This window comes from Watersipora subatra, chromosome 1 (assembly GCF_963576615.1).
Source record: "Watersipora subatra chromosome 1, tzWatSuba1.1, whole genome shotgun sequence".
Taxonomy (NCBI): Eukaryota; Metazoa; Bryozoa; class Gymnolaemata; order Cheilostomatida; family Watersiporidae; genus Watersipora; species Watersipora subatra.
In genome coordinates, this window is record NC_088708.1 from 74,366,530 (window position 1) to 74,386,129 (window position 19,600).

Genomic DNA, 19,600 nt, shown 5'->3' on the forward strand with positions numbered 1-19,600 from the left:
CTTTTGGCTTGCCATTGGTTAATGATTGGATGGTTTCCCCTGTCAGTGGCAGGCTAGAAATATGTTCATCACGAGCAACTCCATCCATTTGCATAGACAAGCTGGTTTTATGGACTAGCAAACCCCTTCTCCGCCATATACCCTTTCCAATATGCCACAAGTTTTTTTGCTGATGTTTTGTAGTAGTTTGGTCCACTGCAATATTAGTGTAATCAGCTATGCAATGCTTAAAATAAAATTGCTGTGCATTTGGCTGGTTTTGTGGTGTCTAGTTTTGGTTATGTTATGGTTATCCTTACCATTGTCTTCAGATGAAGCGGCACCATAGGAGAGCCCAAGCATTAGCATCCGTAACAATAGTGCTGCGATTATTTTCATTCCCTCAGTTATGCCGATTTTTATTACCAAACAGGGCATTCTTAGAATTATTTCTATTGATTATTAGACTAATGTAGAGTTTAGAAGTAACATAGATTATCACACGCATTGAATAATCAGTGTTCATAGATTAAAATATCTGGCATCTGACATAAACAGTTAACACTTATTTTGAGATTCTGTTCCTACATGCACCTGTATATATACATAATTACACCTCTAGGTGTTATCCAGTTGTGGTATACCAGTGATATATAAAAATACTATTAGGTTGGATAAATTGTGCAAGGTAGCAAAGTCTACTTAGACCTTGTACGCTACATAACTATGATCATGTCTGTTATGAAGACATGTCATAAGTATGATCATGTATACATAACAAAAAATAAATACTCTTCAAAATCTTCTGGATAATCTTCAGACTAAAATTGAGCATTAGTAAAAGTCATTAGTATAATCATTCAATGTAACTCTGCTACATGTCTGGTGTAAGTCATTCCCATTACTTGGAGTATCCTGGTGGCCGTTGACAATGATTGTGCTTTCAGATATACCGTTTTTTTCAAGCTTTCCTGTCACCGGCAGTGAAGAGCCAACTAAAAGCACACAACCGTTTTTATTTTACAATGAAAAGTAGAGAAGTGAACCGGACATTTTAATATCTCAACAACAGGCAAAACATACCCAAGTTAGAACTAGATGATAATGGTGAAGGATTTGAGAAGCCTGTTGCCAACAGCAGTCCAGTCAGCTGTTCTTTGGTAAGGAGGCCCTCAGAAGACGACGAGCTGCAACACAGGACTATCCATCAAACCTCTGCACTGCCTATTAAACCAAGATGCTAGCATAGCAATAAATTGAAATACTTGCTTTGATGATTGGTTCCATAAGGTCTCGCTACCCATTGCTATTAGACTAATAGTGACATGTCATGGAACATAAAACCAAATAATTAAATGCAGTATATATATAGTTGAGATCTGAGCTTGAGATGATTATAGCTGCTTTGTATTTGTAGCATACAGGTAATACTATAGATTCTGTTGCACACCTAAAATCTTGGCATCACATTGATTAAACATTTTTGCATACTGTTTCAACTTAATGCTAAAACCACTTGAAAAATACTTATATGGCATACTCAGATCCGTTGGGGTCGGGTGATACAGGCGCTGAATATTTTTGGTATTCCTCAGCGAGTATTGTTAGCTTTTCTTCATCTCCTGCCCGCAGCACTGATTGGTATTCACTGCTTCCAATCCTACATGATGAAACAAGTCAAACTACAGATTCAGTTGCATGAGGCTATTCGCTTGTCAATGATTCCACCTAGTCAGCTAGAAACAATAGACTTGGTACCCACTATAAGTTCAAACATCCAGTCAAATACATTAACTAGCTGGTATAGTGAACTAAGATGAAGCGTGTTACCCATAATGTTCAGATGACGGTACCCATAATGGGTGTTATGATATTGGTACAAACACATGGTTAATAATATAACGGTTAGGTTTGTGATACCAAACATTCTTTAGTTAATGTGATAGACTGAAAATAAATTCAGACAAGATTGATGTTCAAACAAAATGAGTTGCTGCACTGCCATGACCCGCTGAGGCAACCACCGGTAATTAGCTCTCACTCCCAACACCTGATTAGGTGCTGAATTTGTTGGGCATGAACCATTTAAAATTGTCATAAGACTACATGGTGAAGTGTTGAGAGATTGTATGATAGTTGTAATTGTCTGCATTGATGAAGTCTGGCAGTTAAATATGTTTGATGTTTTGTACCAAATATTAATACTGGTTGGGATTAGTTGTTTCTCTGGATCATGACAAATTTTACGTCTTCATTTCACAGAAATGAAACCTTTGTAAGTTTCAGTCTACATTATTTTAATATTTCAGTTTTCTCCTTAATAAAATTTTATCGGGAGAACTATGGTATACATTCTTATAGTAGTTCGGATCTGTCCTCTACTAAAATCATTTGTAAGTAATAGAGAACATTACAGAAATGTTCATTTTATATTTTTAATGTAACCATTAGGGCTTTAGCAACACTGGGAATGTTTCTGTAAATACATACATACATTGCTTTTACACTGGTGAACTGGTAAACTGTAAATTCACAAACAACCAAATTCTTAGATTCTGTACAAAAATGCAACAGTGAATAATTTACTCTCTACGATAGCAGTCATAAAGAAAAAATAACTTAGCATACATGGACCTTAGAAACTTGCCGTTAAACACAAGATGTAAACTATAACTTCTGAACAATAACAGCGCAAACACTACACAATCTTACTGTGGGCATTATGAGGAGCGCGGAGATATCGCTGCACTTCCTGCCGTAAGCCCAAACCCATTTGGGCGATTCTCCAGCCAGAGGTAATACAGGCACTCTCACAAACAGCCAATAACAATATGTATAACCAGTTTCTTCGGAGTTGTTAACAAATAGTAACTATGGCGCCTTCTAAACAACAACATAAACAACTTCTGCTTTTGTTAGGCATATCTCACTTTCACAAATCACACAATTTTTATATATAATTTAGTTTTTAATATAAATAGCCATTACTTATCATTTGTCGTTTTTGTTGCGTCGTACTGGACTGGGTGTGCTCTTACTAAATCTATGACAAGTTTGGTGTTCATTTTGATCATGTTTTAGTCGTAACAAAATATCACTTTTGTTGTTGTAAGTTGGTAAAAATTGACATGAAAAAATTAGCAGCCAGAGCAGTGCATTCTGCGGAAAATAACCAATCGAAATGCACCTCGTGCATGATAAGTTCTGATTGAGCGAGTCTAGCGTTATCGCTCAGCATCAACTCGCCCAGCAACAAAATTGGCACAGCACGATAATCACACTACATATCGCCTAGTGTGTTTGTGCCTATACTTTGTGAATTGCATCTTAGAATGTAACTCGAGTTAGCGCCACGCTAGCAGCACGTCATTTTTTTGGTTTTAAACCTGTGTGCTACATTAGTTGTATGTTTGAGCAATAACGCTTACTCATCATGGCATATGGCATGCACTCCTCTTCCTTTCAGCTCCTCCCTCACTTCTGGTCGGTTGGCTTCTGGACCCCAAACAAAGCATACCAGATTCTCATTGAGAATCTCCTCGAGTAGTGATCTTTCCCTTCGTAGTAGAGCTCCAGCATTGACAGACAAGCCCTGCGCAAATACTTGCACATTTGATCAACTTAGTGACTGTCAGATTGATGTACATAAATAAAACTTGAGGCAAATTTAAACCCACTCTCATCCACAAACACCCTGAGAAATGTGTTCTATATGTAAACAATGCTATTAAAATAATGCTTGGTAGGTGGTATATACATGTATTAGCGCATTAGGTGGCTCAGACTTTTAACAGGAGCGCATACCATCAACGAAAAACGCTTCTGAAGTGCAAAGGCAGCGGGGAAATGTCACTTATGGGTGAGACAAACAATTTTTGGCAAAAAATGCCCCAATTTCGTTGAATTTCCTTTTCACTAAAAAAACCAACCACAAAACATGGAAATATAGAAGATACAATAGAATTATGGAATTATCTGAATCATTTCTGAGTGACATAATCGAACACTGCAGCTATTACCTCAAGTAGGCCTTTCTCTATGGCTCATACATGTAGATCCCATTTTCAACGCATAGTAGGCTTATAATAATTGGTATAATTGCATAACAAGGTTACCCAGAGACTAGTAAACCACTAATGATCTATACTCAGTATGATGACATAACCATGTCTTAAAAATTCTATTAATGTTAGCGCAGTTAATGTACATAGCAGAGATGGTCTGCTCCATTAATGCTATCACAAAATGTAACCGGCTCATTATTTTGCTTTTTTGGTTGATGTTAGCAATAATGGTCTCTACTAGTAGCATCAACCTACAGGTTTGCTGGCTTGTGCAACAACTTATGCTAAGTAGAACAATAATTCATCTAATAGCTACCTCTTAAATCAGGCAGGTGACAAACATCTGGTAAATTTTGACAGAAAAAGGCAGTATCAAACGGGAGTCGCATTCATAATAGGCACCATACCAACAATTTCTCACTCCTTGCAAATGATATGGCAGATCTGATGCTTTGAGTACGAACATCATGATAAAATGGCTGCTTAGAACCCAGATCCTCAATAAGCATAATAACAGGATAGCAGTTCTGCTTAATTCGAGCCCTACAAAACATTGGGAGCATCAAATGCAACTGTAGAAAGACTCTGAACTTTTACTTGTCGTGGAGTGAAATGTCGTAAGTACAGTCATACCTCAAAATACGAGCTTAATGTGTTCTGGGACTGAGCTCATATGTCGATTTTTTTGTATCTCAAGGCACTATTCCCTGTATAAAATAACTAAATACAAATTAATTCGTTACCATATTATAGAAAACCACCTAAAGAATATTAGTGGAAAAAGTGTTTTTAATTGTTATAATTCAGTACCTACAATAACGAAGTAATAAATATCTACCCTAGGACACTTATGTATTCGCCTCATCTAACTTTCGCGTTTTTGCGGAGTCATCCTCTTGCGAAGATTTCATGTGCGAAACTAAACTATCATAACGAACGAGTGAAACCGCGAAATTGAATAGCTTTGTTCATTGATAGTCCAAAAAACAAGTGGCAGCAAACGATCAAATTGCATTATCGACCTCGCCCACACCATTCTACCTGCGGTTCACAATTACAAACTAGTCCCAAGTTGAAATTTTTTTCTTATCGGTGAACCAGGCCGTATTCCCTGGAGCAGCTGGCCGGCTGAGCCGTCCCAATTTTTTAGAAACTTTCCGCTGCTAAGTACAGTCAAACTCGGATAACTCGCCCTCGGATAAAATGTAACATTTCATCTCAAACACAAGGTTAACTCAACGGATTTGTTTGGTCCGTTCCCACGCAATGATAAATTGATTCAGATAACTCAACATCAACATCATTTATTCGAAAAGTTATTTGCCCAACGGCTATGGAGACGGTTTTTATCGCTCTAGAATATCACTTTATTCGAAGCCATAGAGACAAACATCAACTTTTAGTAGTTCTTAGGTGTCATTATTATCATCATCAGTGGCAAAATATTCTTGTTAACAACCTTTATAAAGGTTTGCAAAATATCAAGTTTTACCAAACATCCGCGTGGTTATGTCCCATTAAAGCGTGGAAACCACCGTGTGAACTTAAAATAAAATCGGCAAAATTGTTCTTTGTTAAAACGCTCAAAAGAAAAAGATGTCTTTTTTCTGAGCGTTTAACTGCGATCAAGTTTTGCCTATTTTAATTTAAAAACGTCTCGTCAGCAGTGTCTGAAGTGGAGAGAGATTCTTGGGGGTACTCTCTGTCATGCCAGGAGAGTAGTGTCCAGGGCCAATGGCCCTGCTCGCCGCTCACAGGGTGAGTCTGAGAGGGGCGCTGCGCCCTCTCAGTAGAGGGGGTAATCCCCCGGAAATTTTTTAGCATGAATGCCCGTAAATTATGCTGCTTTCCATAACTTAAAACCCTGTGTTGTGTTCAGTAAGAAATTAAGGAGGCTTAGCTGCACAACCTGTGTGCTCTATGACTATGGAGACTCCAGGTTGTGATGTGAGTGAGTCAAAAAACCCTATGGACAGTCCACACAGACCCCAGACACAAGACAGTCCCATCTCCAAGCCACCATGAATATTATTATATGATAAGCTCAGTCACTCACTATTTTTTAAAATACAGACTCTAAATTCATGAGTCACTAATTCTTACTCGCCTTTAAAGAAGTTATTTATTGGCCCATGCTATTTCATTATGAATTGAAAGAAACGAAGAAACTAGTATAATAAGCAAGTATTTCTTCAAAACTACCATCCAAAACACAAGAGAAGAATCCAAGCAATGATTAAGCTATTCGAGGATTCCACAGGGCGGCCGACACAGGGTCCCGTCGATTGTGTCGGTTGGTAGAAAACTGATCGGTTCTCAGGTTTTTAACAAAACAATCTAGTTGATCCGCTATAATAGCAAAAACTGACTGAAGAAATTAAAGATCAGTAGCGTAATTCTCTCGTCCCGAAAACACGCACTGTTTTCGGTGTAATGAACTCGAGCTAATATAAGTTCGGGAAGAAAAGGAAAAAACATTGTGTGAATATTTCACTTCATTCCGGTTTTACCGCATTTAATAAGATATGAGCAACCTTATATGAGGGGGTACGCATCCTAGGAGTACCCTCACTAATTCTTCTTAGGGGTACGGCGTACCCCTGCGTACCCCCCATTTCAAACACTGCTCATCAGTCACATCACGTAAAACAAAAGTAATCTCAAAAAATAGAAAAATGTTGCTACTTTCCGATAAAATGTTTTAAAACTTCAGACGAGATGCCCGGCTGAGGCTCTACATAAGAAAAACCAGTTGGGGGTCTTACACCGCCCCCCTCAACACCCCAAGGTGTTCATAACTAGTCGCCTAACATTAGCCGCCCCAACTTGCAACCAGTGAATACAGGCCTGCGGTGAACTGAACCTGAGGAATCTAATTATGTTTGTTCCACTGCATGTATTTTCACATCACTATATTTTCGCACTCACCAGAGCTGTGAAATTAAGGTGCAGTGAAATTTTACTCTGTATGCTACTCACAAAACTAAATACTAGCGAAATATAAGTGTCCTAGGGTATTTAGTTGTATGGTCTGCAATAAAATGTAACATCGCTATGTACACTATCTGATGGAGTTTACCTTCAGGACAGACGTTAAGGATAATGGCGGTCTGAGAGAGACTTGAGAGCAACGTGTTCGATACACTAAACTTTTGTGACCCTGCATAATAAAAACTTTGAATTTAACTTCAATGAATTTAGCTGACTCAACACACTTGAATCTAAGTTTTAATCCTTTACTAAACTTACTTTAATTTTGTCGCCATATTTTTGTAGTATCTAGTTCCGGTTTAGCACTTTTTGCCTCGCGTCACTATAACTTTTAGCCAACCTTTCAAAGTTTTTTTCAAACTGATTCTAGGAGATAGACTGAGTGATTCTGTTCTCGAAGGCGACCTCTCGCATACTTGGCCAGTGTAATGGCCATCAAGAACGGCTTGCATCTCAGAGATTACTCGTATCTCAAAAAAGAAACTCGCTAGAAAGTCAGCTCGTATGTCGAGTTTTTCGCATGTTGAGACACTCGTATGTAGAGATATGACTGTACCCAATTTTTGTGATAAATTTTTTTAAAAACTAAATAGATCTGCAGATAAAGACATACATCATGCAAATGTCTGCATCAAAGGATGCAAGCACAATCCTTCTGTTTCTGCCATGCCTGTACAAGACGTCGAGTATCGGGTCCAATACGGTGTTCCTCTCAAAATAGCTTTCCAGTCCTTCCTCCAGCTGCTTCGTGCCCTGATATAGTGCAACAAGACCATAATAAAACTATCTTGTCTTTGCCATTTAGTTATTATTTAGCAAGAACCTTACGAAAAAGGTAAAACTGATAACTCCCATGCTTGTCAACTTCTTAAGTCTCCCATGCCTGTTTGTTATCTCACCTGAGAGTGGCAATGGGTTAACTGGTATTAGTTGTGGGAGTAACAAATCACATTCTTTCCTTGATTAACTGAAGTAAGTCAAGTACAACTTGATTATTTGAGTTGATTAGTCAAAATCAAATTGAATCGATTTGAACCAAGTTCAAATTGATTAATTGACTTGGTTAGCTGAATTGATTGGTTGAGCTGATTAGTTGGTTCGATTAGTTCAGTTGATTAGCTGTATTTCTCACCATTTTGCAATTTTTACAAACTAAAAGGTTTACTCCCTTTTGCTTGTTACATCGAAATGCCGCCTATTACGCATTTGTACAAGTTCAGATATAAACTTCCATACTTTTCATGATTTCAAAAAGAGCAAAGTTGATTTGAATAGTTTGTGTGTGGCATCTGCACAATATTTTAACGCCTTTAAATGATAACAACATAAAATAACTCTGCTTAAAATTTCTTCTATAATCTTCCAAATGCATCGGAATGCTGCAAATACCCTATTTATAGCTACATAACTGAAGAGGAATGAAGAAAGTTCAACATTGTGATTAGTACTAGTAATTAAATACATTGTAGTATGTGGCTATATGAACTGACAGAGAGCTTGATGTGGCTATATGAACTGACAGACAGTTTGAATACGCATAGACAGAATTTAAAGAATAATTTCTGATGAAGGTCTTCAAAACAAAATCAACAAATGCATAAATTTTACTACAGCCACGCCTCCTTTATTAACTACAGCCACGCCTCCTTTATTAATTAAAGCCACGCCTCCTTTATTAATTAAAGCCACGCCTCCTTTATTAACTACAGTGTCGTTTCCTTTATTAAACATACTTACATAGACACGTTGTGGATATTTTACTTCCACATAGAACCCAATCTTCTCATCAACAGCATCAAGGGCCTCCTTTAGTGTAGGAAATGGTGACAGGTTGTTTCTACAAAACATGATAGCTCTGTTATATCACACACATTAGGGAGAAAAAACCATGCCTAAACGTGAACATGATGAGTACGAATAGTTGGGTAATATATATAATACCTCTATATAATACGTCTATATGATACGTCTATATAATATGTCTATATGATACATCTATATAATACGTCTATATGATACGTCTATATGATACGTCTATATGATACGTCTATATGATACCTCTATATGATACGTCTATATGATACGTATAGGTATATGATACATATAGGTATATAATACGTCTATATAATACGTCTATATGATACGCCTATATGATACATCTATATGATACGTCTATATGATACATATATATATAATACGTCTATATAATACGTCTATATGATATGTCTATATGATACGTCTGTATGATACATATATATATATATATACATACATATATATATATATACATATATATATACATACATATATATATATACATACATATATATATATATACATATATATATATATACATATATATATATATACATATATATATATATACATATATATATATATACATATATATATATATATATATATATATATATATATATATATATATATATATATATATATATATATATATAATACATCTATCCCCTTGTGAGTTTCTTGCAATAAGCAGGCTTTGACACTTGTAAACAATCATTGGAATGTGTGCAGTATCGGCAGACAATTGTTTGGTTCAACTTGGAAAGCTATAACCTGATAAGAATTGTGGTCTCTGTGTATAAAACATACTGTGGGAATCTTGTGGCCATAAAACAGAGTTCTGACCATAGGTTAAACTGCGATATGATAAAGAGTGGTAAAGTTCACTCGGGCATCGCCATAAACAGCAATTTTGCAGCCAAATTCATTTGCTTTCATTGGATACAATACGCGACAGACATAAATTGTGTCATAATACGCCAACATGGTAGCAAAGATGTCCTAACAGACTCACTTAATTTAATAAAATGAATAATCTGATTTACTCAACAAGTTCTCATCGCAAAACGGAAAGCTAAATCGCCAAATTAAACTGCAATATTTATAGTATGAGTATTCATATACATGTAACAGCGAATGAGTGATGATGAGAGAGCCTACCGGGAAGTCAACTGGTCGACGCTCTCATGCATGTCTGTGTGATCTATGTCTGCGTTTTCTTTAGCAAAGTCGACGCGCAGCTCTTGGATTTGAGAAAGGAGCAGCTCGTGTACAGGGATATGATATACTCGGTGCTTGCCTTTTATTCGCTTCCGCAGAAGAATAGAGACTTTGAAGTCATGCCAAATTACTGGCACTTTGTCCTTGCTCACCATCACATCAAATTCCACAAAGTCTGCTCCCTAAAATATGTCACTTCTAATACGTACTTCTGTATTGCAATTGCTTTCAAAATTAGAGTTGTCAGTCTTGGTAGCCCATGCCTCAACCTCAGCCTAAATTAGAGTTATCGGCTCTCAGGTCTCCAGTTTATTGCTGTAAATTAGGCATAACAGCAAAATGAACACAAAGTTGACATCTCCCACAGTGCCCAAAACTAGTTAAAACCCAAGTAAAATATAAGCTATTACCAAATAGAATTTATCGTGGTCTTGGTGCCTGCACCTCACGATGTCGGTGCACCATGAGATGCAGGCACCCTAACATCATTACATCAAGAGACCCATCATCTTCATGCTTCATATAAATAGCCTCTATGTCTATTCAGTTGCACATACAGGTTAACTACGTACGAGTATTTAGAGATTTCGTTTTTCAAAATTGATTGGCAAGTTGCCAAAATTGCTGCTCCATTAATTAATGGGTAAGGATGGAGACCAGCAAGGGAGGAGCCCTATATTCAGGAAAACAAACAGAAAAAAGTGAGAACTAGACAAGAAGCTTCTGGCCACGGCTTGATAAGATAACGATGTTTACAGGACACTTACGGACTGGCCAGCGGTTATCAGGGAGCTCAGCGTGTTTTCATGCTTTATATCATCCTCGAGTCTATAAGAAATACGTTTTATCTATGCAACACGTTTTATCTGTGCAACTTGTTTCCACCCAAACAACATTCCAGTCACATTGCAAAACAGACTGGAAGAAATAGTGTTGAATTCTTTTGACTGAGAGCCGAGTTTGCATGCAAACTTACAAACATACGAATTCATGACCTTGATTCATGAATTAATGCTCAGCATCAATTCATGAATCAAGGTCAAACGTGTTCAAAGTTAAAATCGTCTCTCCATGTGGCAGTCAGACTCACATTGTTCCTCTAATAACATATTGAGACAACTGGGAGCACATACGGATATTTTAAATACAAGTACATTATATATTGGCTTATAGGGCTTAGGCGTAAATTATGCACTACTCCCTGCAATCAACCACCATGTTAATGACCTGCTGGAAACCACAGCCCCTCTTTTACATGGTACAAAGTATGTACCAGCTGTGATGGTAACCCTAAATCTTCTGTGACAGGAACAACAAGCAGCTGAAGAAACATGGCCGACCGGTTATGTTTGTATTATTTAGTATGGTGAAAAATTGGATGTGGCTAACTGTACCCAGCCGCTGCCAACATGTAATGACCAACATCCAAATGCATGAGACAATCGGCCCTACAAAGTCCTCCAGAAACTAGTGCTTTATCTCAGGGGTGAGACGACAGACCAACAGCAAAGACTAACGTGAGCTATGAGGTCAAATGATTATGTAATAATCAATGAAGTATTCCAGACATCGCATTAGCTGAATCTAATTACTTATAAGCGATGTGCATTCTTCGGAACCTCTCCTTTGCTAACATCTTGATGAAATATGTTGATAAAAAGAAATAGTTGGGGTATTCATTGCACAATGACTCAATTAAACAGGAATTAGCTTTCGTACCTGGCGACACGCCAGCAAAATGTGACTTTTGAACAGCACTGCTTTGGCACCCACCGACAGGGTGTTGCCAATAGGTCCTTTCGAGACAAACATTAGTCTACATCAATAGAGACAAACCGACCCATGAGTGGTCGTCTAAAATTGCTAATTATAATTATCTCTTCAATTTTATTGATTTCCAACACAAAATAGTCTTGTGTAAGATTGCTATCCAAATGACGATGACAACAGCACTTTACAAAAAAATATATACATGTATATATATGGACATACATATTCTCAATTGTAAGATATATATACAAAACAGGGCTTTATACAAACAGCTAGTAATATATGGACAAATATATTCTCACTTGTAACACATACAAAACAGGGCTTTACACAAACAGCTATTAATATATGGACAAATATATTCCCACCTGTAAAACATACAAAACAGGGCTTTATACAAACAGCTATTAATATATGAACAAATATATTCTCACTTGTAAGATATGTACAAAACAGGGCTTTATACAAACAGCTATTAATATATAGACATCGATATTCTCACTTGTAAGATATATAGGAAAGATACTGGTATAAATTAGAACTGTTTGTGAAACATTTCAGACAATCTGTTTAATAATTGAACATGTTAAAATACAGCTGGGCTTGAACAGCATGATAAGCTTGATATCTTACTCCAGTTGCAATGTGAAGAGACGGTAGAAGCTTGTTTAAAGTGAACCAGAGTTGCAGTGTGAAGAGCCGGTAGAAGCTTGTTTAAAGTGAACCAGAGTTGCAGTGTGAAGAGCCGGTAGAAGCTTGTTTAAAGTGAACCAGAGTTGCAGTGTGAAGAGACGGTAGAAGCTTGTTTAAAGTGAACCAAAGTTGCAGTGTGAAGAGACGGTAGAAGCTTGTTTAAAGTGAACCAGAGTTGCAGTGTGAAGAGCCGGTAGAAGCTTGTTTAAAGTGAACCAGAGTTGCAGTGTGAAGAGACGGTAGAAGCTTGTTTAAAGTGAACCAGAGTTGCAGTGTGAAGAGACGGTAGAAGCTTGTTTAAAGTGAACCAGAGTTGAAGTGTGAAGAGACGGTAGAAGCTTGTTTAAAGTGAACCAGAGTCGAAGTGTGAAGAGACGGTAGAAGCTTGTTTAAAGTGAACCAGAGTTGCAGTGTGGAGAGACGGTAGAAGCTTGTTTAAAGTGAACCAGAGTTGCAGTGTGAAGAGACGGTAGAAGCTTGTTTAAAGTGAACCAGAGTTGAAGTGTGAAGAGACGGTAGAAGCTTGTTTAAAGTGAACCAGAGTCGAAGTGTGAAGAGACGGTAGAAGCTTGTTTAAAGTGAACCAAAACTCAGGCTAGTCCAAGCACACGCAATAATATGGTTTAATTTAGCAGTCAGTCACAAGCAGCGTATCAGTTGCAAATTCTTGCATGGAAACTTTTCAAAACTCTAAAACAGGCGGCTCGAGTTTCAAAAATATTAACCAAAATCTTGTTCATCCCGTCATGTTGTGGGTTCTTGTCGACAGTGAAGCAAACGGCGCAACAAGCACTTTAATGATAAACAGCGGCAAAGGAAAACATTGGCATCTGATGCAAATGTTTATGGCAATCGGCACAGCTTCCTTAAAAGTTAGACACACAGATAGCGATAATCAAGTTTGTATTGAACTGTGATAGACACTTGTGATGCAATAACAAAAGGAATCACTTGTTACTAAATGTCACATGAACTTTGGCGGTGAGACTGTCACTCTCCAGTTGATTCAACTGACCACTGACCGATGGCACATCACCTTTGCACTGATATAATCTAATATACTGAGGTGTCATTGACTCTTGCATGACTCTCAGACTGTTATTTAATGATCAGCAAAGATGAGGAAAAGACCAACCGTTAAGGAGGAAGGTTTAGAGATGGGTACTTTACAATCAGACAGGCAGTAAGGGTTGATACCATGATTTACTTCTTATAATCCACAGAGGAGATGTTCTCATAATGAAATAATTTCTATTAAATATTACCTTATAACCTATTACTTACAATAAAGTCTTACTTCAGACACAATAATAACAACAAAAAAGGAGAGTGGAGCAAAAGAGCAGTACCTGAAACAAAGCATTGCCCAAAACAGAATGTATCTCGTAAAAGGGCAACCACCACAATATAGTACAGTAGATGCTCCTATAATGTAAGCCTGTTTTTATGTAAATTCTACTTCACATGAAAAATTTATGTAGAGTTTTTGTTGCGTAAAACGTAAAAAATTTCTATAAAATAAAGTGCCAAGTCGTTGAAGTTCTCAAATTCTATTTGAATAACGAGAATCCCATAGTTAGCCTCACACATATGTAGTGGTGTCTCTATTATATGTACTAGCACCGATATGTAGTGGGGTCTCTATTATATGTACTAGTACCGATATGTAGTGGTGTCTCTATTATATGTACTAGTACCGATATGTAGTGGTGTCTCTATTATATGTACTAGTACCGATATGTAGGGGTGTCTCTATTATATGTACTAGTACCAATATGTAGTGGTGTCTCTATTATATGTACTAGTACCGATATGTAGTGGTGTCTCTATTATATGTACTAGTACCGATATGTAGTGGTGTCTCTATTATATGTACTAGTACCGATATGTAGTGGTGTCTCTATTATATGTACTAGTACCGATATGTAGTGGTGTCTCTATTATATGTACTAGTACTGATATGTAGTGATGTCTCTATTATATGTACTAGTACCGATATGTAGTGGTGTCTCTATTATATGTACTAGTACCGATATGTAGTGGTGTCTCTATTATATGTACTAGTACCGATATGTAGTGGTGTCTCTATTATATGTACTAGTACTGATATGTAGTGGTGTCTCTATTATATGTACTAGTACCGATATGTAGGGGTGTCTATTATATGTACTAGCACCGATATGTAGTGGTGTCTCTATTATATGTACTAGTACCGATATGTAGTGGTGTCTCTATTATATGTACTAGTACCGATATGTAGTGGTGTCTCTATTATATGTACTAGTACTGATATGTAGTGGTGTCTCTATTATATGTACTAGTAGTCGGTCGTATGACGATAAAACAGTGAATAAGTAGCTGCACAATTATTCAGAAATACCAGAAGGCGATCAATTAGTGCTAGTGTTAAAATGTATGTAGGTCTATCTAGGTGAATGTCACAAGTCGAAGTCCCGTTAAAAGCAATCTTTTATCCTAACCTTTCACCTGAGCTTCGGACAGTAAGACACCGCTCTTATTATAGTAAATATATACAGTCAGACTCGAATAACTCGCCCTCGGATAGCTCGAACACATGGTTAACTCGAACGGATTGTTTGGTCCGTTCCCAACTTCCCGCGCAATGATAAATTGCTTTCGATAACTCGGCCTTAACATCATTAACTCGAATAGTTTTTTGCCAAACGGCTACGAGACGGTTTTCATCACTCTAAAATACCACTTTATTCCAAGCCATAGAGATAGACATCAACTTTTAGTACTTCTTAGGCGTCATTATTACCATCATCGGCAAAATATTTTCATTAACAAACATAGGTTTGCAAAAAATCCAATTTTGCCAAACATCCGCTTTGTGTTGGCCCTTCTAAAGCAAGGAAAAGCGAGGTAACCTTCGAATAAACTTAAAGTGAATTGGCAAAATTGATCTTGGTTAAATCGCTCAGGAGAAAAATATGTCTTTTTTCTGAGCATTTCAACCGTGATCAAGTTTTGCCAATTTTAACCTGAGAATGTCCTGGCAGTCACATCACCTAAAACAACAAACAAATCTCAAGTGATAGAAAAATATCTATACTTTCTAATAAATTTTATTTAAACTTCACATGAGAGACCCTTTTTAATTTGCAACAAACCATTTATGCTTTTGATTTATATATATATATATTATATATTATTATATATATAGATTTGTATATGTACATGTATCTACTAATAAATACATGCACTTGTGACAGTGCTCCGATAACTTGAACGCTCTGATAACTCGAACACTTTCGCTCGGTCGCGTGAAGTTTGAGTTATCCACGTTTCACCGTACTTTGTTATGCTTCATTTTAGACATATACAATACACAAACTGTTTTCTTTGCAACTTAGACCTTGCCACCTTGGAAAAAATGAAAAAAATTGATATAAATTGACATTGAAGGTGCGGGGCTCCCGCTAAGTAAAATTATCGTAACCATGAACCATAAACCAAGTGATAACGATAAAAAAGGAGAACAGTTGTCGATACAAACCAATAATAGCCCAGTTACTGTACTTAATGAACTGTACTGTACTTGTTCATTAATGAAAACTTCAGTTTGATTTTTTCCTATTTGAAGGGCCAATGGGATGAATTTAGAAAGATCTTAGAACAGATCAGGTAATTTACATGTATTTTACTACTTGGTGTACAGTGAAATCCCTATAACATAACGATGTCAGAATGGATTATTTACGTTGTAGGTCAATGTAGGAGCATCTGCTGTACTGCTGACAATGGCAGGATGAGAGTACATGTATCACACTCCTATCCACCGCCTAATTATCTACATACAAACTAGGTATGCTTAGTGCCCTTTTGCTATCGATGATGGATTTCAATCGCTATAGACCAATGGGTTTAAATCATTTTAAATGTCATGCATGTAACAATGTGATTGGGCATGTCTTCCCAGATGATGGTCATGTACTAAAAGGAAATTCTCATATATATAAATCCTGTGTGCAGCAGACAAGATTAGGTGATTAAAAATCACAGTAACCGCTAATACTGGAGTACCTCTGAACAACCTAATGAAAATTATTAATACATTACATAATAAAAGCATCTCAAGGGTTCACTTCAGAGGGTTAGTACAAGTTCTGCAACCTGATGTGGCAAGTGATAGACGACCCTTCCCTATCTTCAAGCATGCAATGCTACTCACTGACTCTTGGTATTGAAGTCTGAGTGGTGCGTGTCCCCTAAACCTCTATGTCCAATCTCGAGGGTTGGTCTGCACCTGTTCCAGTACTGAGTAAATGACTTCTCTAAGTCGTACTTGAGGTTAAGCATGGGCTTGCAGACTAGGTAACTCACTGCAATCAGAAACAATAGCCCTCTCACACCATAGCATACCCTCTCACATCATGGCATATCTCCTCATACCATAACATACCCTCTCATATCATGGCATATCTCCTCATACCATAGCATACCCTCTCACAGCATAGCATATCTCCTGATACCATAACATACCCACTCATATCATGGCATATCTCTTCACACCATAGCATACCCTCTCATATCATGGCATATCTTCTCATGCCATAGCATACCCTCTCATATCATGGCATATCTCCTCATACCATAGCCTACTCTCTCACATCATGGCATATCTCATATCAAAACATACCCTCTCATATCATGGCATATCTTATCATGCCATAGCATACCCTCTCAAATCATGGCGTATCTCCTCATACCATAGCCTACTCTCTCACATCATGGCATATCTCCTCATACCAAAACATACCCTCTCATATCATGGCATATCTCCTCATACCATAGCATACCCTCTCACATCATGGCATACCTCCTCATACCATAGCATACTCTCTCACAGCATGGCATATCTCCTGATACCATAACATACCCACTCATATCATGGCATATCTCTTCATACCATAGCATACCCTCTCATATCATGGCATATCTCCTCATGCCATAGCATACCCTCTCATATCATGGTGTATCTCCTCATACCATAGCCTACTCTCTCACATCATGGCATATCTCCTCATATCAAAACATACTCTCTCATATCATGGCATATCTCTTCATACCATAGCATACCCCCTCATGTCATGGCATAAACTTTGATATAATGAGAAACCATCTCATATAATAGCTGCCTCTGTAGCTGGGCTATAAAAACAATTGTCGCAGGTAAAACTGTGATGAAGTTGATAATTTCCCACGAGACGCTAGACTGCCAGGGTTAAAAGGTCAGGTGATGTGTGTGACGATACATCACATGTACATTATGTTACTACTGATGATACTAGTCAGGTACCAGATACATCACATGTATATTACTACTGATAACACTAGTCAGGTATCAGATACATCACATGTATATTACTACTGATGATACTAGTCAGGTATCAGATACATCACATGTATATTACTACTGATAACACTAGTCAGGTATCAGATACATCACATGTATTTTACTACTGATAATACTAGTCAGGTATCAGATACATCACATGTATATTACTACTGATAATACTAGTCAGGTATCAGATACATCACATGTATAGTACTACTGATAATACTAGTCAGGTATTAGATACATCACATGTATGTTACTACTGATAATACTAGTCAGGTATCAGATACATCACATGTATATTACTACTGATAATACTAGTCAGGTATCATATACATCACATGTATATTACTACTGATACTACTAGTCAGGTACCAGATACATCACATGTATATTACTACTGATAACACTAGTCAGGTACCAGATACATCACATGTATATTACTACTGATACTACTAGTCAGGTATCAGATACATCACATGTATTTTACTACTGATAATACTAGTCAGGTATCAGATACATCACATGTATATTACTACTGATAATACTAGTCAGGTATCAGATACATCACATGTATATTACTACTGATACTACTAGTCAGGTATCAGATACATCACATGTATTTTACTACTGATAATACTAGTCAGGTATCAGATATATCACGTGTATATTACTACTGATAACACTAGTCAGGTATCAGATATATCACATGTATATTACTACTGATACTACTAGTCAGGTATCAGATACATCACATGTATTTTACTACTGATAATACTAGTCAGGTATCAGATACATCACATGTATATTACTACTGATAACACTAGTCAGGTATCAGATACATCACATGTATGTTACTACTGATAATACTAGTCAGGTATCAGATACATCACATGTATATTACTACTGATAATACTAGTCAGGCATCAGATACATCACATGTATATTACTACTGATACTACTAGTCAGGTATCAGATATATCACATGTATATTACTACTGATAACACTAGTCAGGTATCAGATACATCACATGTATATTACTACTGATAATACTAGTCAGGTATCAGATACATCACATGTATTTTACTACTGATATTACTAGTCAGGTATCAGATACATCACATGTATATTACTACTGATAATACTAGTCAGGCATCAGATACATCACATGTATATTACTGCTGATGATACTAGTCAGGTATCAGACACATCACATGTATATTACTACTGATAATACTAGTCAGGTATCAGATACATCACATGTATATTACTACTGATAATACTAGTCAGGTATCAGATACATCACATGTATTTTACTACTGATACTACTAGTCAGGTATCAGATACATCACATGTATGTTACTACTGATAATACTAGTCAGGTATCAGATACATCACATGTATATTACTACTGATAATACTAGTCAGGTATCAGATACATCACATGTATATTACTACTGATAATACTAGTCAGGTACCAGATACATCACATGTATATTACTACTGATAATACTAGTCAGGTATCAGATACATCACATGTATATTACTACTGATAATACTAGTCAGGTATCAGATACATCACATGTATATTACTACTGATAATACTAGTCAGGTATCAGATACATCACATGTATATTACTACTGATAATACTAGTCAGGTACCAGATACATCACATGTATATTACTACTGATAATACTAGTCAG

At 36.8% G+C, this 19,600-nt stretch overlaps 1 protein-coding gene across 1 annotated transcript in view; it reads right to left on the reverse strand.

Annotated features, from left to right (window-relative positions):
• Positions 1-555: 555 nt before the first annotated feature.
• The window catches only part of LOC137385624 (glycerophosphocholine phosphodiesterase GPCPD1-like), a 28,431-nt gene continuing 9,386 nt past the window's right edge, over positions 556-19,600 (reverse strand). The window contains exons 7-16 of the mRNA XM_068072124.1: positions 16,729-16,879; positions 10,838-10,898; positions 10,011-10,252; positions 8,772-8,871; positions 7,648-7,787; positions 4,451-4,586; positions 3,408-3,571; positions 1,520-1,639; positions 1,063-1,166; positions 556-974 (exon numbers count right to left, since the gene is read on the reverse strand). Coding sequence (XP_067928225.1) covers positions 814-974; positions 1,063-1,166; positions 1,520-1,639; positions 3,408-3,571; positions 4,451-4,586; positions 7,648-7,787; positions 8,772-8,871; positions 10,011-10,252; positions 10,838-10,898; positions 16,729-16,879 — 1,379 coding nt within the window. The 3' untranslated portion in view covers positions 556-813. The remainder of the gene's footprint in view (positions 975-1,062; positions 1,167-1,519; positions 1,640-3,407; positions 3,572-4,450; positions 4,587-7,647; positions 7,788-8,771; positions 8,872-10,010; positions 10,253-10,837; positions 10,899-16,728; positions 16,880-19,600) is intronic.